The sequence below is a fragment of the Entelurus aequoreus genome, linkage group LG10, assembly GCF_033978785.1.
Source record: "Entelurus aequoreus isolate RoL-2023_Sb linkage group LG10, RoL_Eaeq_v1.1, whole genome shotgun sequence".
In the NCBI taxonomy this organism is placed as follows: domain Eukaryota; kingdom Metazoa; phylum Chordata; class Actinopteri; order Syngnathiformes; family Syngnathidae; genus Entelurus; species Entelurus aequoreus.
Genome location: NC_084740.1, coordinates 4,436,407 through 4,458,986, shown reverse-complemented (window position 1 = coordinate 4,458,986; position 22,580 = coordinate 4,436,407). Strand labels below are relative to the sequence as shown.

Below are 22,580 nucleotides of genomic sequence, written 5' to 3'. Positions count from 1 at the left end.
TTTTTTGTGCTGAGTCAGTTTTGCAATTTCCAAAGATATGCAAATGCCAGCTGTGCTCGCCTCTCATCCCAAGATGTGAACATTGAAGTGAAAATGCAAATGTGTTCCTGCCTTGAACTTCCAAGAATTGCAGCACACAAAATGACTGAGCGCAGCCATAATGTTTGACACGTAATCCGTTTACGCTCAACATAACCTTAAACTGACTTTTTTTTTTTTTTTTCCGCTTGCCCTTCCTTTAGCCCTTCTCTTCAGTTTGAGGCAGCCTGGGCTCTAACCAACATTGCATCTGGTACCTCAGAGCAGACCCAAGCTGTGGTGCAGTCCAGTAAGTGGCACAATATACTCGCATTTTCATCTACATACATAGTACGTACATTTTTAGTGTAGCTTGTTCACATGTGCAGGATATGCCCTGAACTAGGGCTGGGCGATATGGCCTTTTTTTAATATCTGGATATTTTTAGGCCATGTCACGATACACCATATATATGTGGATATTTTGCCTTAGCCTTGAATGAACACTTGATGCATATAATCACAGCAGTATGATGATTCTATGTGTCTACATTAAAACATTCTTCTTCATACTGCATTAATATATGCTACTTTTAAACTTTCATGCAGAGAGGGAAATCACAACTAAGTCAATTTAGCAAAAGTGTATTTATTAAACAGTTATTAAGCAGTGGCACAAACATTCATGTCATTTCCAAAACAGAAAGTGCAAGATTGTCCGAGACATTTTAAAACAAGCTATTAGTGCACTTTTGTGCATGATGTCACTAAGATGACATATCAAAACAACACTCAATTAAAGTGCACTTTTTGTACAGAACGCCACTACAATAGTTTAAAACAAATAAAGTGCACTTTAGTTCATGATGTCACACAAGATATTTCAGTAACTGTCAAATAAAAATGAGCTGCATAATAGGAAATCAAATAGTGTATGTCCTTCACTATGTGGTAGGTTCCTGCGGACGTTACCTCCTTCTGTTGTTGACTGTTGTTTCATACGGTGTTGATGTGGAAATGGTTGCCTCGGCATTTTGTTGGTGTGGCACCGAACGGAGATGTTGACATGCGTAGTTTCAAACACTCTTCATTATCTAGCGGGTGACTTTTCAAATGATGCTACATATTAGCAGTAATGCTACGCTTTTGCCCCACACTTGACAAATTACGGTTGTCTGTTCGACATCTTCCCGCTTGAAGCCAAACCACCGCCAGACGATAGACCCCCTGCTGTTTTTCTTGGGAATTAATTCTTCCTTTATTTGTTACCAGATTCTCTCGTATTACCACTCACACCACAGCTAACGTTACCATGCCGCTACCTCTCTGCTCCGCGAGGGCGTATACGTATGTGACGTATGTAAGAAGGTGCGCTTGTTTTACGTCTCTGTGAGAAGGAGAGACAAGAAAGAGTGAGAAAAGCCTGTAGTGTAATGCCCGCAGCTAAAAGCTACTGCGTAAAAACGTACACTCGAATATCACGATAGTCATTTTCTATATCGCACAGAGACAAACCCGCGATATATCGAGTATATTCCAGCCCTGCTCTGAAAAAAAACATTAAAAAAAAAATTAATAAAAAGTTTACCTTTTTATTACTGGCCCTGTTAACAGTAGACATACCTGTGCAATCGAATGAGAGCAACACAACTGTATATGAGTTGTTTTACCAATTTGCTGTGTAACAAAGAAAAAGACGCCTCATAAAAAGTGCCAACAGAATTATCACCTTCTACACTAGGTAGAGCAACTATATTGTGTGTAGTTATCTGTGCAAAATGTGGCACTTTCTGTGTGTCATTAGATGTCTACCTATTGTTGTGGCCTGTTTGTGAGAAATGTTTGAAAGATAGTTTTTTTTTGTTTAGTTAACCAAGGCTTTGTTCGGATATAGATGCTGTGCCGCTGTTCCTGAGGCTCCTTCACTCCCCTCATCAAAATGTGTGTGAACAGGCAGTCTGGGCTTTGGGCAACATCATCGGTAAGCTGCTCTCCGTGTGATGTGGTGTGCAATATTTTGGGTCAGTGTTGAGATAAAAGGTCAAACTGACAGCTCTTTGTGTAATTTGTCAGGCGACGGGCCACAGTGCAGAGACTACGTGATTAGCTTAGGCGTTGTCAAGCCACTGCTGTCATTCATCAGTCCCTCCATCCCTATCACCTTTCTGCGCAATGTCACCTGGGTTATGGTCAATCTGTGCCGCCATAAAGACCCTCCCCCGCCTATGGAGACCATCCAAGAGGTGTGTAGTCTTTAGGCAATACATAGTGATATCACATATTTTTAACGTCTAATCATTTCTATTTCTCATCCAAAGATCTTGCCAGCCCTCTGCGTGCTTATCCACCACACTGACGTCAGTGTGAGTAAAATCATTGTGCTCTACCATACCACTGGCTGGTACAATTCCTCAAATTAATGTTTCTTTGAATTTGAAACTACTGCTATTTTACACAAAGTGAATCAAAAAGCATTGTATATTTTGTACAACTCACTGATTGTTCCATATCTAACATACTGTATTGAAGTGTGGGGTTGGGCCTGTAAAACATGTTTAAATCCTATCTTCCTTCTGCAGGAAAGAGCTGTAAGAATAATTACTGGAAATACATACAGGGAACCCACGAACCCAATATTCAAACAGTTAAATTTGTTACAATTTCATGAACTGGCAGAGTATAATATCCTGCAACAGTTCTACCAAACAACCTTCAAAACAGATTTGTCAAAAGAGAAAGTAATTATAATCTGAAATGAACTGAGATCTTTAATTAATCTATATTTAGAACAGTGATAATGGAAATAAGTATTTAAAGGCCTACTGAAATGAATTTTTTTTATTTAAACGGGGATAGCAGATCTATTCTATGTGTCATACTTGATCATTTCGCGATATTGCCATATTTTTGCTGAAAGGATTTAGTATAGAACAACGACGATAAAGATTGCAACTTTTGGTATCTGATAAAAAAAAGGCTTGCACCTACCGGAAGTAGCGTGACGTAGTCAGTTGAACATATACGCAAAGTTCCCTATTGTTTACAATGATGGCCGCATGAAGTGAGAGAGATTCGGACCGAGAAAGCGACAATTTCCCCATTAATTTGAGCGAGGATGAAAGATTTGTGGATGAGTAAAGTGCAAGTGAAGGACTAGTGGGGAGTTGAAGCTATTCAGATAGGGAAGATGCTGTGAGAGCCGGGGGTGACCTGATATTCAGCTGGGAATGACTACAACAGTAAATAAACACAAGACGTATATATACTCTATTAGCCACAACACAACCAGGCTTATATTTAATATGCCACAAATTAATCCTGCATAAAAACACCTGCGTGTTTGTTATGCTAGCTCCTAGCTCCTCTGCTAGCTCCTAGCTCCATAGAACACGCCAATACAATTCAAACACCTGATCAACACACACAATCACTCAGCCCAAAAGACCGTTTACCTAACCCAAGGTTCATAAAGCTTATATATTTTTAAAAAGTTACGTACGTGACGCGCACATACGGTCAAGTTATCGAATGTTTAGCAGCCAAGGCTGCATACTCACGGTACCTGATATTCAGCTGGGAATGACTACAACAGTAAATAAACACAAGACATATATATACTCTATTAGCCACAACACAACCAGGCTTATATTTAATATGCCACAAATTAATCCTGCATAATAGCACCTGCGTGTTTGTTATGCTAGCTCCTAGCTCCTCTGCTAGCTCCTAGCTCCATAGAACACGCCAATACAATTCAAACACCCGATCAACACACACAATCACTCAGCCCAAAAGACCGTTCACCTAACTCAAGGTTCATAAAGCTTATATATTTTTAAAAAGTTACGTACGTGACGCGCACGTACGGTACGGTACGTGTTATGCTAGCTCCTAGCTCCTCTGCTAGCTCCTAGCTCCATAGAACACGCCAATACAATTCAAACACATGATCAACACACACAATCACTCAGCCCAAAAGACCGTTCACCTAACCCAAGGTTCATAAAGCTTATATATTTTTAAAAAAGTTACGTACATACGCAAAAAAAAGCCAAAGCTGCATACTCACAGTAGCACGTCTGCGTCTTTGTCATCCAAATCAAAGTAATCCTGGTAAGAGTCTGTGTTGTCCCAGTTCTCTACAGGCGTCTGTGTATCCAAATCAAAAGTCCTCCTGGTTAGAGTCTCTGTTATCCGAGTTCTTCCATCTTGACTGCATCTTTCGGGAATGTAAACAAAGAAGCGCCGGCTGTGTACTGTTGTGGCTGACTACGTTCGAAAAATACGTCCATTTCGCACCGACAACTTTCTTCTTTGCTTGCTCGGCTTCCTTCTCCATAATGCAATGAACATGATTGAAACAGATTCACGAACACAGATGTCCAGAATACTGTGGAATTATGAAATGAAAACAGAGCTTTTTCGTATCGGCTTCAATGTGGAAGGCATACCCGTGTTCGCCGGGCTACGTCACACGCATACGTCACACGCAGAGGCGTTTCGAACCGGAAGTTTAGCGGCAAATTTAAAATGTCACTTTATAAGTTAACCCGGCCGTATTGGCATGTGTTATAATGTTAAGATTTCATCATTGATATATAAACTATCAGACTGCGTGGTCGGTAGTAGTGGCTTTCAGTAGGCCTTTAAATCAGAGGTGTTTGTTCATGGAACAAATTTGATTGATAGTGGAATAAAACAATGTAAATCTCTTTCTGTATTAAAAAAAAAAGTAAAAAATCCTGATGAAAAGGTATGACTGAGTAGAATTATTTCTTCATTATTGGTTGTAAAATGAAAATATGGCTTTGTAGTCGCCAACATTGAAAGTCAATTATTTGTGAAAATAGGGGGCAGATATTAAGTTTTGACTTCTTTCTGCTCCTTTCATCCATATTTTACTTTAATACTTGGTTAATTGATTTATTTGTATTTTATTCCTTTGTTTAAATTGTTTATGACTAAATGGACTGAACTGAATCTTTCCTGCTTCCAGATTTTGGTAGACACCGTGTGGGCTCTGTCCTATCTGACAGACGCTGGTAACGAGCAGATCCAAATGGTTATTGACTCCGGCATCGTCCCCCTTCTGGTACCGCTGCTCAGCCACCAGGAGGTCAAAGTACAGGTATGAGAACAAACTCTGAAAAGGTCTATAGTAGAAATTGAAATGCTTTAAAATGTAATATCGGAAATTATCGGTATCGGTTTCAAAAAGTAAGATTTATGACTTTTTAAAACGCGGCTGTGTACACAGACGTAGGGAGAAGTACAGAGCGCCAATAAATCTTAAAGCAGTGGTTCTTAACCTGGGTTCGATCGAACCCTACAGGTTCGGTGAGTCGGCTTCAGTGGTTCGGCGGAGCCTCCGCCGCGGAGGTCAAGACACACCCGACTCATTGTGTAAATAAAAACGTCTCCCTATTGGCGTATTATGGATACCCTCAAGCAATGTTTCCTCTAATTTTCCATATGCGTGAGCAAACGCAAAATCTCCTTGAGTATTCAGTGGAGCACATGTGAGCACACCTGTCCCAAACCTGACTAAATAACAAATTAAATGTTTTATTATTATAATCAAATGACAGCTGTCATTTCCATGAGATTATTTTCTAATATAAGTGTTTTGGCCCACTTACAATGACAATAACAAAAAATATTGTTTTTCATGAGCTGTGTACTAGTATTGTATGTCTGGGTGGAAAACGAAGAAAAGGAACAGACTTTGCAGTGAAAATAAAAAAATAATTGTATTTTATCATTTAAAATGACATGAGAGTGGCACTTGCCAAGGTGAAGCCACACATATCTGAACTGGTCTCTCAAAGGCAACAGCAGAAGTCACACTGATTTGCAGGTGTGTGATTTGTTGTGAGTTCATGCACTGTGTTGGTTGTGTTCTTTGAACAAGGTGATGTTCATGCACGGTTAATTTTGTGCACCAGTAAAAAAACATAACTTTGCCTTGAATTTGAAGAAGGAATAAAAACATTTTATTTTTCACTAAAGAAGGGTTCGGTGAATGCGCATATGAAACTGGTGGGGTTCGGTACCTCCAACAAGGTTAAGAACCACTGCCTTAAAGGCACTGCCCTAAAGGCACTGCCTTAAAGGGCCGGCCCAATCTCATCATATCTACGGCTTTTCCCACACAAAAGTGAATGCAATGCATACTTGGTCAACAGCCATACAGGTCACACTGAGGGTGCACGTATAAACAACTTTAACACTGTTACAAATATGCGCCACACTGTGAACCCACACCAAACAAGAATGACAAACACATTTTGGGAAAACATCAGGGTTTCCCACACATTTATTTATTTGTGACGGCCCGCCACGAAAGAATTACGTCCGCCACAAATAAAAAATAATTAATTTATTTTTTAAATAATAATTTTTAATTTTTTTTTTTTTAATTTTTTTTTTTTTTTTTGTCCTCTCCAGCTTCTCAGGCAAATCATATAGTTGATGTAGATGCCCATATCGGCTGTTCAGATTTACTTTACAAAAGAGAAGTGTAGGATACTTCTCTTGTTGCCTTATTTGTATTTGACTTTATTAAATGTATTTATATTACAAACACAACATGTGTATATAACAAAGGGTGCAAAGTCTGCAGGCAGTAGGAAACACATGGTTAAGTGTAGGGAGTAAAACTGATGGCAGTATAAAGTTCAAGATTTTTGGAGCTCTTTGTTCAGTGGATCAGATGTTTGATGAAGCTCTGTGTCTATCTACCACCACTACTGTTTTCTGTTTATTTGTTACTGACTGTGGTAGGACACCTCTGCCTCCGTTTCACTTTATGTTGCTGGTAAATAATATGGTTGTAGTAGTAGGCTAAAGTTAAATTATTTAGTATACACTAATTAAAGGGGCAGAGCTTTGAGACATTTTAGCTTTTATATTTTATAAGATATATTTTTTGTAAGAACCACAATTAATACATATATTTCAGTGAGTACCTTATTGTTCAAATCTGTATATAAATATGTACATAAAGTGTTGTAACTATATTGTAAAATGGATGGATGGATGGACGTTTAAAACAAAACTGTTTTTATTAATTAGTAAGTATACATTTTTTTAACCTTTTTAGAGAAAATCAAATCATTGTAGTAAATTATGCAAATTACTCGATGATGTCATGGTGACCACGCCCTTAGCCACGCCCCCACCTCCACAGGTATCTTGGCAGTTTATGGGAAACACTGAACATCCGCACCGTAACACAGCATAAACACAACAGAACAAATACCCAGAACCCCTTGCAGCACTAGCTCTTCCGGGACACTACAATATACACCCCCCGCTACCACCAAGCCCCGCCCCCCCAACCTTGTTTTTGATTGATTGATTGAAACTTGTATTAGTAGATTGCACAGTACAGTACATATTCCGTACAATTGACCACTAAATGGTAACACCCCAATAAGTTTTTCAACTTGTTTAAGTCGGGGTCCACGTTAATCAATTCATGGTAAAGTTACATTGTTCAATGCATCCAGCAGGGTATCACAACAAAATTAGACATAATAATGTGTTAATTCCACGACTATATATCGGTATCGGTTGATATCGGAATCTGTAATTAAGAGTTGGACAATATCGGAATATCGGATATCAGCAAAAAAGCCAATATCGGACATCTCTAGTCTATAGTTATGCTGCTTTTTGAACTCCTGGTAATATGAACTATTAACATATCTCGCCTGTAGCTATTTCATAACTACGACTGCGTCGCAAATGTTGACATCTTTCTTCTTGACATGCAGACTGCTGCACTGAGGGCTGTGGGCAACATCGTGACTGGCACAGATGAACAGACACAGGTTGTGCTCAACTGTGACGCGCTCAACCACTTCCCCGCCCTTTTGTCGCACCCGAAGGAGAAAATCAACAAGGTACAGATGCGCACCCGGACACTTACTCTGTAACTAGGGTTGCAAAGGGGTGGAAAGTTTCCGGTAAACTTTCCGGAAATTTACCACGGGAACTTTGGAAATATTGACCATTTTTAGATTATTCAAAGTTGGAACCGTCCATGGGAATTAATGGGAATATATGGGAATTAATGGGGAATTACGATACTGATATATCATTGGGCACTTGTCTATATGCTGCTACACTTTTGTGGCATTTTTGACGTAGCTCTTTGCCCAGTATTTGCAAATGTACACTCCAAAGGGGTGAAATGTCTCCACACATCAGATGGTGTACGTGGCTTTATTCTGTTTGTGTTTATTTATTCTTGTAAAACACTAATGCAATGCCACACACAGATATAAATAGTCAGCTAAACAATTGGAGTAGTCTTTAAAAATATTTGACTGATGGACAAATGAATAGAAATAGGCTAGATGAATAAATGAACAGTCAATCAGCATGCTAAATCAAACTATAAGCTACATTCTTGTATGACAACAGCATGGCTAGCAGAACAGAAGGGAGAAGAAACTACACCTTTTGATTTAGTATTTTCTAGATGAACTTTACACATCACAAAAAAGGTAAATTCGGATCACTAACGTTAACATAAATGAATGGGATTTAACATAGAGAAAATTAGCATCACGGCTAAAGGAGAAGTATTTTCGGTTCATTGAGACTGTGGTGGTACATAAACCTAGCTAGCCAGAGATATTGGCCCCAAAATCATTGAACAAGTACAGAAACAGCTAGCTAGCTTGAGTGGAAGTCTGCTGGAGTAGTCTACATTCATACAGTAACAAGCAATTACACCTCTATTCAACTTAAATACCATAGATCAAATATATTTACCCCAGTAATATCAACACTTACCTGACTGGATGAAGTCCTTGGGCTCAAATACTAGTGTGGCCTCAATAGCCCTGCTGTAGTGTGTAGCATGCTGGGAATTATCTGTGCATATGATGGAGGAATGCACAGTGCAGGGTTGAAATTCTACTGAATTTGCATTGTCAGGTTGTTTTAGCTAATAATCATGCTGCATTCAATGTTTATTCCCATTAATTCCCGTTAATTCACGTGGAAAGTTTCCAACTTTGAATATTCCCGGAATTTTGCAACCCTATCTGTAACTAGATGTTGTTGTGCTGGAAGTGATGAAAACTGAGACTTGTGCTTGTGTGAAAGCTTTAGTGGGGGGTTAGAGTATTTTAGGAATATTGAACGTTGAGAACCGCGAGGACGACGTCGACGACCAAGAGGACCACCGACTGCTGAAGTTATTTTAGATCTTGGGGAGGAGGTAGTTAATTCCTGTGTGTGTGTGACGAGTGACTGTGTGAGTGTATCACTGGGTTGGTGGCCAAGAGTGCTGAGAACAAGCCTTGCTGATAAAGGAGTGCATCTGAGACCAGTCACTGAGAAATAATGAGGCTTGTGTGTGACATGGACGATGATTAAGGCCTCAACACCGCTCTCACCCCACCCAGAGTGCTTTGTCTCAGCCAGGTATCCAATCTGTATTTTGGATGACTGGATTTCTGATCCGATATACAGGCTTTTATTTATCGCTGTTTAGGCATGACTTGTTTGTCTGCTTGACATCAGGCTCCTGTATTTGTGCCTTTTGTCCCACAGGAGGCAGTGTGGTTCCTGTCAAACATCACAGCAGGAAATCAGCAGCAGGTGCAGGCTGTTATTGATGCTAAGCTTGTTCCCAAGATCATTCACCTTCTTGACAAGGTGTGGCTCATCCCCTTTTGGATAGGTGAAAATATTAACTGATAGAGGACATTTAAAAAAATCTCACTCGAAAATGTTGATTTAGGGTGACTTTGGAACCCAGAAGGAAGCAGCTTGGGCCATCAGCAATCTTACAATAAGTGGGAGAAAAGATCAGGTAGATAAGTGCAACTTTATCATCTACTATTATACATTATCAGCAAAGTTAACTTGGATTTGTTTCCTTTCATTTTAAGGTGGCACACCTGATTGAGAAGCAGGTGATCCCTCCGTTCTGCAACCTGCTTACGGTGAAAGACGCCCAAGTTGTGCAGGTGGTTTTGGACGGCCTCAGCAATATCCTGAAGATGGCTGATGACGAGGCTGAAACTATTGCTAATCTCATTGAAGAGTGTGGAGGTCTGTACATGTTGCATTTCCACCTAATATTTATTTTGACTTACAATGGAATTCCTGATGTTTGATGCGATTGTCTGTCTGTACAGGTTTGGAGAAAGTAGAGCAGCTGCAAAATCATGAAAATGGAGATATCTACAAGCTAGCTTATCAAATAATTGATCAGTTCTTCTCATCTGATGATGTAAGTATTCAATTACTTCAGGTTACATCTAGAGCTGGGGGTATACAGGTATTCCGAGTTATACCAGTATATTTTAGAAAGAGATATGTATTTGAGACAATACCACCATACCAATATATAGGGCTGGGCGATATGGCCTTTTTTTAATATCTCGATATTTTTAGTCCATGTCACGATACACCATATATATGTGGATATTTTGCCTTAGCCTTGAATGAACACTTGATGCATATAATCACAGCAGTATGATGATTCTATGTGTCTACATTAAAACATTCTTCTTCATACTGCATTAATATATGCTACTTTTAAACTTTCATGCAGAGAGGGAAATCACAACTAAGTCAATTTAGCAAAAGTGTATTTATTAAACAGTTATTAAGCAGTGGCATAAACATTCATGTCATTTCCAAAACAGAAAGTGCAAGATTGTCCGAGACATTTTAAAACAAGCTATTAGTGCACTTTTGTGCATGATGTCACTAAGATGACATATCAAAACTACAATCAATTAAAGTGCACTTTTTGTACAGAACGCCACTACAAAAGTTTAAAACAAAGTGCACTTTTGTGCTGATGTCACACAAGATATTTCAATAAGTGTCAAATAAAAATGAGCTGCACAATAGGAAATCAAATAGTGTATGTCCTTCACTATGTGGTAGGTTCCTGCGGACGTTATCTCCTTCTGTTGTTGACTATTTTTTTCATACGGTGTTGATGTGGAAATGGTTGCTTGGGCATTTTGTTGGTGTGGCACCGAACGGAGATGTTGACGTGGAGTTTCAAGCACTCTTCATTCTCTAGCGGGTGACTTTTCAAATGATGCTACACATTAGCAGTAATGCTACTTTTACTGTTGTCTGTTCAACATCTTCCCGCTTGAAGCCAAACCACCGCCAGACGATGGACCCCCTGCTGTTTTTTCTTGGAAATTAATTCTTCCTTCATTTGTTACCAGATTCGCATCTTCTTTCTCTCGTGTTACCACTCGCACCACAGCTAACGTTACCCATGCTGCTACCTCGCTGCTTCGTGAGGGCGTATACGTATGTAAGGTGTGCTTGTTTTATGTCTCTGTGAGAAGGAGGGACTAGAAAGAGTGAGAAGAGCCTGCAGTGTAATGTCCGCAGCTAAAAGCAACTGCGTGAGAACGTATACTCCAATATCACGACAGAGACAAACTCTCGATATATCGAATATATCGCCCAGCCCTACCAATATATAATATATTTTGGTGCTGCCTTTGATAGCGACTCCCACATTTACGTGTGCTTTCTTCACTTTGACATTCAAAACACTGGGCAGAAATCACATTGCGTCAACATTCGTCGCGGGCCTTCGCAATGCTTTGTTTTAATTGTGTGAAAGCCTTCACACACAAAACATTCTTTAAAGAGTCGGATTCCCGTGGTCCGTACCAGATCAAACCGTTGGTGATATGCGTGATGTATTGTTGCATGTTACTTTTGATGTGGCTTTATGTCAACAACACAGCGTCAGAAGCACATCAAGTTCAAGGCAGGAATATTTTTACTGGTGAAAGCAGCAACCAGCTCCACGCTGCAATGAACTTGATATCAAATAGGAGGCGGCAACATCACACAGTGACAGCAGACAACACACACATACACAATGCTACTACTTGCCGTGGGAATAATGAACAACAAATCAATGATTGAAGTGAAAAGCTTTCAATCCATACAATACCCTGTTTGTGGACAAGAAGATATGCCAGCCATCGAAGCACAATACATCAAACTTCTCTGAAGACATATATATATATATTTTTTTTTTAACATTTGTTTGTGTTTTTTTTTACATTTACAATCAACAGTAAAACAAACACAGGTGCTGTTGCCTTCCAATTTAGCACGATGAGTCTTCCAGCCAATAAAGTAGCGAATGCTACAATATTATTTTTCCGCTTAGAGGATTCAGTTCGATCTTTTTGCCAATTACCAAAGACAAAGTATTAAAAACTGCAGTCCTATAACTGCACACGGATGGACAAAGCCAAAACATATGTATTAAGTTACCTGGGGACTGTTAACACTGATCACATAATACCGATACTCCGTCATACATCTTAGCCAGCCAGACTTTGGTATAATAGGTACGATGTATTGAGTTTTTTTGAGTTTGAGTTTATTTCGAACATGCAAACATACAACATGATACATCACAATTTCCAGTTTCTCTTTTCAACATGTTCGAAAAGGAGTAAGAAGAAGCAGAGCTTATTAGCTGGCCTTAAATAAGGCTGTGTTGAGCACAAATAAATGACTTATGAAGTCTACTTAAAATCTCCGTCCAGCTCTCCTTCAGATAGGGTCACTACTAAATCCTCCTCCCAAAGTGACTTAATTGAATTTAGAGAGTCGGCATAAAAGAAAAATTTGGTTATGAAAACGTGTAATTGATCCTTTTAAAGTTGGAAGCGGTGTCAGAAACGCATCTAAAACTGTGTCAGGTGGTAAGTCTGGAAAGCATTACAAAATGTGGATCGGTAGATACCTTGAAGAGTGTTGATTAAGGAGTCAAAATGTATCACCAAGTTGCTGGAAAGAAGCAAAATGAATGTATAAATCTTTACTATCTTAAAAAGGTATGATCGACAAGAGCGGGAGGGAAAGCATGGTTAGCAGTGATGGGTGCAAAACTAGAAATAATCTGTAAACCAAAGTGGCGCTTAAACCAAAGTAACATTCTGATGGAAGTGTTTACAATTGGATTTTTCATAAAAGTGGAAATAGAAGAGTAAATGGGAGAGGCAACCAGAGCCCTAAGAGATACTGGTTTAGTTGAGTTAGCCTCCATAACAGATGGGCATCAAATGCTTCATATAGCAGTCAGTATTTAAGAATTCTAAAGTGGGTGAGAGGCCCAGTAGTAAAATCCAAAGTTTGGTAGTGCCAATCCTCCTGACGATTTGGGTCACTGCAAATAGTGTTTACGTAACCTGTGAGTCTTTTTATTCCTAATAAATTCTCAAATCTAATTTATGAAAGAAGGACTAAGAGAAAAATTAGTATTCACAGGACCAAATAGGAAAATTGTGGGAGTACTTTCATTTTAACAGAAGTGACACGAGCCACTGTAGATAAGGCCAGCGATCAAAAATCCCTAAATTCTGGACAACAGTGGAACAAAATTGGCTTTACCAAGTATGTGAAACTTTGTAATGCATTAATTACTTTCCCAAGCAATGAATTACATTTAATAAAGAGTAATTCCATTAGTAATTGAATTACTTTTTTGGTTAAGTAGTGAACTTTAAAGGTATTTTTCAGGACATTGGTGGTAATAGTCATAGTTAAGTAGCGAACTTTAAAAGTAATTTTCAGAACATTGGTAGCAACACTCATGTGGTGTAGAGCAGTGTTTTTCAACAACTGTGCCGTGAGATACAGTCTGGTGTGCCCTGGGAGATATCTAATTTCACATATTTGGGTTAAAAAAAATTTTTTAGCAAACCAGTAATTATAGTCTGCCAATTGTGTTGTTGTTGAGTGTCGGTGCTGTCTAGAGATCGGCAGAGTAACCGTGTAATACTCTTCCATATCAGTAGGTGGCAGCAGGTAGCTAATTGCTTTGTAAATGCAGGTAAAAAGGTGTCTTATGCTTAAACCAAAAATAAACAAAAGGTGAGTGCCCTTAAGAAAAGGCATTGAAGCTTAGGGAAGGCTATGCAGAACCAAACTAAAACTGAACTGGCTACAAAGTAAACAAAAACAGAATGCTGGATGACAGCAAAAACTTACTGTGGAGCAAAGACGGCGTCCACAATGTACATCCGAACATGACATGACAATCAACAATGTCTCCACAAAGAAGGATAAAAACAACTGAAATATTGTTGATTGCTAAAACAAAGTAGATGCGGGAAATATCGCTCAAAGGAAGACATGAAACTGCTACAGGAAAATACCAAAAAAAGAGAAAAAGCCACCAAAATAGAAGAAGTAAAACACTACACACAGGAAAACAGTAAAAAAGTCCAAATAAGTCAGGGTGTGATGTGACAGGTGGTGACAGTACACCTACTTTGAGACAAGAGCTATATTGATGCATGCTTGGTTATGGTTTGAAGTAGAGATGTCCGATAACATCGGGCTGCCAACATTATCGGCCGATAAAAGCTTTAAAATGTAATATCGGAAATTACCGGTATCGGTTTCAAAAAGTACAATGTATGACTTTTTAAAACGCCACTGTGTACACGGACGTAGGGAGAAGTACAGAGCGCCAATAAACCTTAAAGGCACTGCCTTTGCGTGCCGGCCCAATCACATATCTGCGGCTTTTCACACACACAAGTGAATGCAAAGCATACTTGGTCAACAGCCATACAGGTCACACTGAGGGTGACCGCATAAACAACTTTAATACTGTTACAAATATGCGCCACACTGTGAACCCACACCAAACAAGAATGACAAACACATTTCGGGAGAACATCCGCACCGTAACACAACAGAACAAATACCCAGAACCCCTTGCAGCACTAACTCTTCCGGGACGCTACAATATACACCCCCCGCCTCAACCTCCTCGTGCTCTCCCAAATTTGAAGCTGCTGTTTTGAGGCATGTTAAAAAGAATAATGCACTTTGTGACTTCAATAATAAATATGGCAGTGCCATGTTGGCATTTTTTTCCATAACTTGAATTGATTTATTTTGGAAAACCTTGTTAGACTTAGACAATCTTTAATGATCCACAAGGAAAATTGTTCAACACAGTAGCTCAGTTGCAATGATGGAAAGTGTAAGGATGGAAAGGACAATGCAGGTATAAATAGACTAAAAAAAGCTATAAAAAAAAAAAATCTAACATATATACGAATATATACATAATAAGTGTACAGAATAATTTATATACAGATATATTATGTCTATAACATATATACCAGGGGTCACCAACGTGGTGCCCGCGGGCACCAGGTAGCCCGTAAGGACCAGATGAGTAGCCCGCTGGCCTGTTCTAAAAATAGCTCAAATAGCAGCACTTACCAGTGAGCTGCCTCTATTTTTTAAATTGTATTTATTTACTAGCAAGCTGGTCTCGCTTTGCTCGACATTTTTAATTCTAAGAGAGACAAAACTCAAATAGAATTTGAAAATCCAAGAAAATATTTTAAAGACTTGGTCTTCACTTGTTTAAATAAATTAATTCATTTTTTAACTTTGCTTCTTATAACTTTCAGAAAGACAATTTTAGAGAAAAAATACAACCTTAAAAATGATTTTAGGATTTTTAAACACATATACCTTTTTACCTTTTAAATTCCTTCCTCTTCTTTCCTGACAATTTAAATCAATGTTCAAGTAATTTTTTTTTTTTATTGTAAAGAATAATAAATTAATTTTAATTTAATTCTTCACTTTAGCTTCTGTTTTTTCGACGAAGAATATTTGTGAAATATTTCTTCAAACTTATTATGATTAAAATTCAAAAAAATTATTTTGGCAAATCTAGAAAATCTGTAGAATCAAATTTAAATCTTATTTCAAAGTCTTTTGAATTTCTTTTAAAAGTTTTGTTCTGGAAAATTTAGAAGAAATAATGATTGGTCTTTGTTAGAAATATAGCTTTGTCCAATTTGTTATATATTCTAACAAAGTGTAGATTGGATTTTAGCCTATTTAAAACATGTCATCAAAATTCTAACATGAATCTTAATCAGGAAAAATTACTAATGATGTTCCATAAATTATTTTTTTTATTTTTTCAAAAAGATTCGAATTAGCTAGTTTTTCTCTTCTTTTTTTCGGTTGAATTTTGAATTTTAAAGAGTCGAAATTGAAATTAAACTATGTTTCAAAATGTAACTGTCATTTTTTTCGTGTTTTCTCCTCTTTTAAACCGTTCAGTTAAGTGTAAATATCATTAATTATTAATAATAACATAAGAGTTAAAGGTAAATTGAGCAAATTGGCTATTTCTGGCAATTTATTTAAGTGTGTATCAAACTGGTAGCCCTTCGCATTAATCGGTACCCAAGAAGTAGCTCTTGGTTTCAAAAAGGTTGGTGACCCCTGATATATACAATATATACCAATGACCATGTACAATATTACAGTATATATAACAGCAGCAGCATAAAATAGAGAGTAGGTCCAGCAGGAAATAGAAGATAGACATTATAAACAAAGAGAAGTAGCTAACATGTCAGGTGTCAGATAATAGGCAGATGTCATCTATTGCCGTATGGCGAGTGATTATACAGCTGGATGGAGTACGGAATGAAGGAGTTCTTGAATCGCACAGTGCGGGAAGGAAGTTGAAGGAGCCTGTTGGAGTATGAACTCCGCTGTTGTTACATTGTTTAATGCATCCAGCGGGGCATCACAACAAAATTAGGCATAATAATGTGTTCATTCCACGACTGTATATATCTGTATCGGTTGATATCGGAATCGGTAATTAAGAGTTGAACAATATCGGATATCGGCAAAAAAGCCATTTATCGGACATCTCTAGTGTAGAGTTTAAAATACTGATGTTTATCGCCATTCGGCCTTAGAATACCGGGATATCAGTATTGGTCCATATTTCCCAGCCCTATCTTTCATAGTCATGTCACCCGTCGACGTAGTTTTTATTTTAGTTCATCTCGTCATATTTTACATATCCACTCACTTTGGCCTTGTAAAACTTCTGTGCTGTTGTCAGACTGCAGTGTCAATCATACAGTCTACTATAATCAAGCAAATTGAGGCCGACACTATTACTGTAATGTTTGCGTCTTATTTCCACCCTGTTTATAACTTTGTCTGTGTGATTCAGATTGATGAAGACAACAGCCTGGTCCCTGAAGCCATCCAGGGCGGAACTTTTGGCTTTAACTCTGCCAACGTGCCAGCCGAGGGATTCCAGTTCTAGACAGCATCTGGGGTATTCTGGAGTTTTGTTCACGATGCAGCACTCTGTTCAACATATAAAAAAAAAATAGGAGAGCGAGCGAGAGAGAGAGCGAGAGTGTGAGATATTTGATCCATTGTGCTTGGCTCGTGGGATCCATGGCTGCATCTTATCTGAGAGAAAAATGTGTGGATTTCATTTGGCATTCCAGGGGGAACCAGCCCAAATGAAGTTTGAGTTGGCGAGTGGGTGCGAGTGAGAATGAGTGGCTACATGTTGCTAAAAAAAAAAAAAAGAAGCAAAAACACCTACATCAACAGTTTGGAGAGACATGCCGACATAACTGGTTATTGGAGCTGTCCTCTTCAAGAAAAACTACGAGGAAACTCCCGTGTCTGCCCGAGGAGCACCACGCTATCTGGAAATCTTAATGCGAGAAAATGCAGAAGTGCATCAAACTATAATTCTGAACTGAAATGAACCACGAATCATCACAATTCTGCGATCCTCCCAACTCGAGGGCGCCACCTTCATTGTGCCCCTCCCCTAATCGGCCACACTATCAGACGTGTGTGAATGGACCCATTGCGTATGAATGTCTGGACTCAGTGCTGAGGAGCCAGGTTCATCTCCTCTCAACAGGGCACCATCCTCCTACCCCCTGCCCACGGGGGGGGGGCGGGGCCGGGAGTCCGACTGCGCGTGTCACGTGTGCGAGAGAGGGTGGGTGGGTGGGATGTGTGTGCTTGGCTGCGTGCCTGACTAGAAGTGTGCGAACGCATGCGGGGACGGGAAAAATAACAAAATGCAACATCTTGAAGAATTGAGAAACGCGGGGAGGTTTAGAAAAGATTCCGAGAAAGAAATTCGGCCTTTGAGGCTGATCCTCAAATCCCTGAAAAGAAGAACTTTGGATATGAGAAGGAGGAAGAAAAAAAATGTCATTGCAAGGTTTATTTTGTTTTCAACTAAGTTAGTAATAATTGACACTGGACATTGCTATTGGCAGATGCAGAGAGATGGTGCATTATATATTAAGATGGATTTGGTGGCTTTGGAGCTTTTCTGTTTGCCTCCAGCGCGTTCCTTTTTATGCTTTTTTTTTTTTTTTTTACTTTATTTTCGGCTTTTACTTTAATTGCTTCAGTAATGGTGTTTGATGGCGATCATCAAGCCACCCTCACACCACAACCCTAAAGCTATGCCACCAGACATGCTGTGAAATTGACACCATTGTTAGGAATAACTAAAAGATTCAGTTTACCCTTACGAGCGTTACTTTTAATCGCAGAGGAAAAGAAAAAAAAAAAATTGTTGCCATAGCTTTGACTAATGATCATGAAAGCGAGAAGTGAACAATGGCCATTTCATGTAGGATTGTGAATCTCATAACCTTTGCATGTACTCAAATATGGCACAGGTTTTTTTAGGGTCTTTTAGTTTCCTTAGGCTGTGGATACAGTGTAATTTTCTTTTTAAGTAAACTGTGCTTAAATGTTACATGTTTCCCCTTCCTTTATCCCCCTTTATGACTTCATTGCGAAAATGATCGGTATGGTTTTGCACATGTGCTGCAAAGTAAAGTCTCCCTTTCTTTGTGAAGATAGGTCGGTGACTTCATAGGTCGGCCACATCTGCAATGTGCATCACTTGAACACAATCTTTGTCTTTCTAGAGTAGTCCAAGGATGTTTTTAGTGATAGTTAAGAAAATATTGATCTCATTTCAAGAGCTGCAGTAAAATATATTGGTTACTCATTGAGGTAATCTAACCATTTTTCCCCCCTCCCTCAACGTTGTAGGGTGTCCCATTGGCACAGGCCTTAGGATACATAATCGACACAATGATATATATCTTCAGTACCCTGGGAGTCCTTTATTACCCTATGTTCATATTTTCTTCAAACTAAGTGTACAAATCTAACCACTCCAGTTTGTGTTAAACCCACTGAGACACTGTAATTAAAGGACAATTACACTTTGTGATCATACACATGATGTTGGACATAAGGGTCTATTTTTTTTTTTTCCAGCATTCCACGTTAGCAGAGACGTGATTTTTGCAGATGTTAAGAAAAGAACCTTCACACTGAAGTGGTTAACCCAAATCTTTTTTGGGGGTGGGGTGGGTGGGGGGGGTTAGGCTACAACTTAAGTTGTCTGAGAAAATAAAATAGTGAACCCAATGTTTGTGTCGTTTGTTTTTGACAGGACGGTTGAGCACTTGTTCAAATTATTAAAACGTTTGTTTTTGACAGGACGGGTTAGCGCTTGTTCAAATTATTAAAAAACAAAAAAACGTTCAAATTATTCCTGGTCGTGCCCTGATTGGTTGGATAGCCTTGGTTGTGCGCATGCGTACTACAGACAAGAGTGATGCGTTCCCTGCCATCGAAATCTGAAGTGCACCAATCCGTTAAACGCATTTAAACAAACCCCTAAATGCTAACCTACCTCGGACAAGTCACATCATTACTAAAAAACACGTATTTGTTTATAGTCTTCCCAGAGTTCTGGTTTGTTTACAGCGGTCTCGCTACAACGTCATCAACAAACTTGGCGGTAAGAAATTTCTAACGGTCATAAACCCACCATGAAACTACCCAGGAAATGAAAGCGTTCTTGCCTAAACAACACCTCCGACCAGACGGTAAGTTTGAATAAGTTTTAAATTCCCAACGTTTCGATGACCATATTGCGGTTTAACCGCTGTACATGATCACATAATACAACAACGGTGAGTCCTGGGTAATCTACGCCAACCCACTTTAATATATACGATATTAGCACGTACGTTACAAGCTGACGATCAAACAATAACATTTCATCAAACACTAATGCGTAATTATCGTCACATTCTGTGCAATAAACTATGGCTTATTGATACAGCTCTTAATTATAGCATAATAACTAATTCATCTGTCATATGATAACCGACAAGCAGACACTTGGCCCCGAGATAAGATTCTGCAATGGAAGTTTACACAAAGATGCCGACACATAAAGTATGCCTTCTCTCTAGGGATAGAACATAGTTATAGTACTAAGTACTGTACCCATATCATAGTGCTAAATACTATACTCATATCATAGTACTAAATACTGTACCCATATCATAGTACTAAATACTATACCCATATCATAGTACTAAATACTATACTCATATCATAGTACTAAATACTGTACCCATATCATAGTACTAAATACTATACTCATATCATAGTACTAAATACTATACCCATATCATAGTACTAAATACTGTACCCATATCATAGTACTAAATACTATACCCATATCATAGTACTAAATACTATACTCATATCCTAGTACTAAATACTGTACCCATATAGTACTAAATACTATATCATAGTACTAAATACTATACTCATATCATAGTACTAAATACTGTACCCATATCATAGTACTAAATACTATACCCATATCATAGTACTAAATACTGTACCAATATCATAGTACTAAATACTATACCCATATCATAGTACTAAATACTGTACCCATATCATAGTACTAAATACTGTACCCATATCATAGTACTAAATACTATACCCATATAGTACTAAATACTGTACCCATATCATAGTACTAAATACTATACTCATATCATAGTACTAAATACTATACCCATATCATAGTACTAAATACTACTCATATAATAGTACTAAATACTATACCCATATCATAGTACTAAATACTACTCATATAGTACTAAATACTGTACCCATATAGTACTAAATACTATACCCATATCATAGTACTAAATACTATACTCACAGCATAGTACTAAATACTGTACCCATATCATAGTACTAAATACTATACCCATATCATAGTACTAAATACTGTACCAATATCATAGTACTAAATACTATACCCATATCATAGTACTAAATACTATACCCATATCATAGTACTAAATACTATACTCATATCATAGTACTAAATACTGTACCCATATCATAGTACTAAATACTATACCCATATAATACTAAATACTGTACCAATATCATAGTACTAAATACTATAACCATATCATAGTACTAAATACTATACCCATATCATAGACATGCCATACAGTAGTGTAGTAGACCTAAGTATTCATTAAGTACCACCATAATGACAACATTAAATACAGTAGTATAGTAGACCTAAGTATTCATTAAGTACCACCATAATGACAACATTAAATACAGTAGTATAGTAGACCTAAGTATTCATTAAGTACCACCATAATGACAACATTAAATACAGAAGCGTAGTAGACCTAAGTATTCATTAATTACCACCATAATGACAACATTCAAATACAATGGTGTAGTGTACCTAAGTATTCATTAAGTACCACCATAATGACAACATTAAATACAGTAGTGTAGTAGACCTAAGTATTCATTAAGTACCACCATAATGACAACATTAAATACAGTAGTGTAGTAGACCTAAGTATTCATTAAGTACCACCATAATGACAACATTAAATACAGTAGTGTAGTAGACCTAAGTATTCATTAAGTACTACCATAATGACAACATTCAAATACAATGGTGTAGTATACCTAAGTATTCATTAAGTACCACCATAATGACAACATTAAATACAGTAGTGTAGTAGACCTAAGTATTCATTAAGTACCACCATAATGACAACATTAAATACAGTAGTGTAGTAGACCTAAGTATTCATTAAGTACCACCATAATGACAACATTAAATACAGTAGTGTAGTAGACCTAAGTATTCATTAAGTACCACCATGACTACATTAAATACAGTAGTGTAGTAGACCTAAGTATTCATTAAGTACCACCATAATGACAACAATAAATACAGTAGTGTAGTAGACCTAAATATTCATTAAGTACCACCATAATGACAACAATAAATACAGTAGTGTAGTAGACCTAAGTATTCATTAAGTACCACCATAATGACAACATTAAATACAGTAGTGTAGTAGACCTAAGTATTCATTAAGTACCACCATAATGACAACATTAAATACAGTAGTGTAGTAGACCTAAGTATTCATTAAGTACCACCATAATGACAACAATAAATACAGTAGTGTAGTAGACCTAAGTATTCATTAAGTACCACCATAATGACAACAATAAATACAGTAGTGTAGTAGATCTAAGTATTCATTAAGTACCACCATAATGACAACATTAAATACAGTAGTGTAGTAGATCTAAGTATTCATTAAGTACCACCATAATGACCAACATTCATTGAGGGCCACAAGGGGTGTCAAACTTGTTTTCTTTGAGGGCCACACCGCAGTCATGGCTGCCATTAGAGGGCCGCTTGTAACAGTAAATAATTAATAAATTTGCCTATGAATTTAAATATATATATTTTTTAATTCTTACGTAAAGTGTAAAAAAAATCTGCAGATTTTACCTGTTTTTAACAGAAAAAA

General features: G+C 37.9%; 2 protein-coding genes across 6 annotated transcripts in view; both read left to right on the top strand.

Moving 5' to 3' along the window:
• kpna4 (karyopherin alpha 4 (importin alpha 3)) overlaps positions 1 to 18,640 on the top strand; it is a 46,200-nt gene extending 27,560 nt beyond the window's left edge. Inside the window, exons 7-17 of the mRNA XM_062059874.1 lie at positions 243 to 328; positions 1,913 to 1,999; positions 2,092 to 2,261; positions 2,337 to 2,381; positions 5,015 to 5,146; positions 7,797 to 7,925; positions 9,589 to 9,693; positions 9,779 to 9,850; positions 9,930 to 10,092; positions 10,179 to 10,273; positions 17,066 to 18,640. Of these exons, the coding sequence (XP_061915858.1) occupies positions 243 to 328; positions 1,913 to 1,999; positions 2,092 to 2,261; positions 2,337 to 2,381; positions 5,015 to 5,146; positions 7,797 to 7,925; positions 9,589 to 9,693; positions 9,779 to 9,850; positions 9,930 to 10,092; positions 10,179 to 10,273; positions 17,066 to 17,161 (1,180 nt within the window). The 3' untranslated portion in view covers positions 17,162 to 18,640. The remainder of the gene's footprint in view (positions 1 to 242; positions 329 to 1,912; positions 2,000 to 2,091; positions 2,262 to 2,336; positions 2,382 to 5,014; positions 5,147 to 7,796; positions 7,926 to 9,588; positions 9,694 to 9,778; positions 9,851 to 9,929; positions 10,093 to 10,178; positions 10,274 to 17,065) is intronic.
• An 893-nt stretch (positions 18,641 to 19,533) lies between these two features.
• The window catches only part of trim59 (tripartite motif containing 59), a 31,532-nt gene continuing 28,485 nt past the window's right edge, over positions 19,534 to 22,580 (top strand). For 2 of the 5 annotated variants that reach the window (XM_062062008.1, XM_062062006.1), the window contains exon 1: positions 19,534 to 19,702. In XM_062062008.1, the coding sequence (XP_061917992.1) occupies positions 19,583 to 19,702 (120 nt within the window). In that variant the 5' untranslated portion in view covers positions 19,534 to 19,582. The other 3 variants (XM_062062011.1, XM_062062012.1, XM_062062009.1) reach the window with 3 other exon arrangements.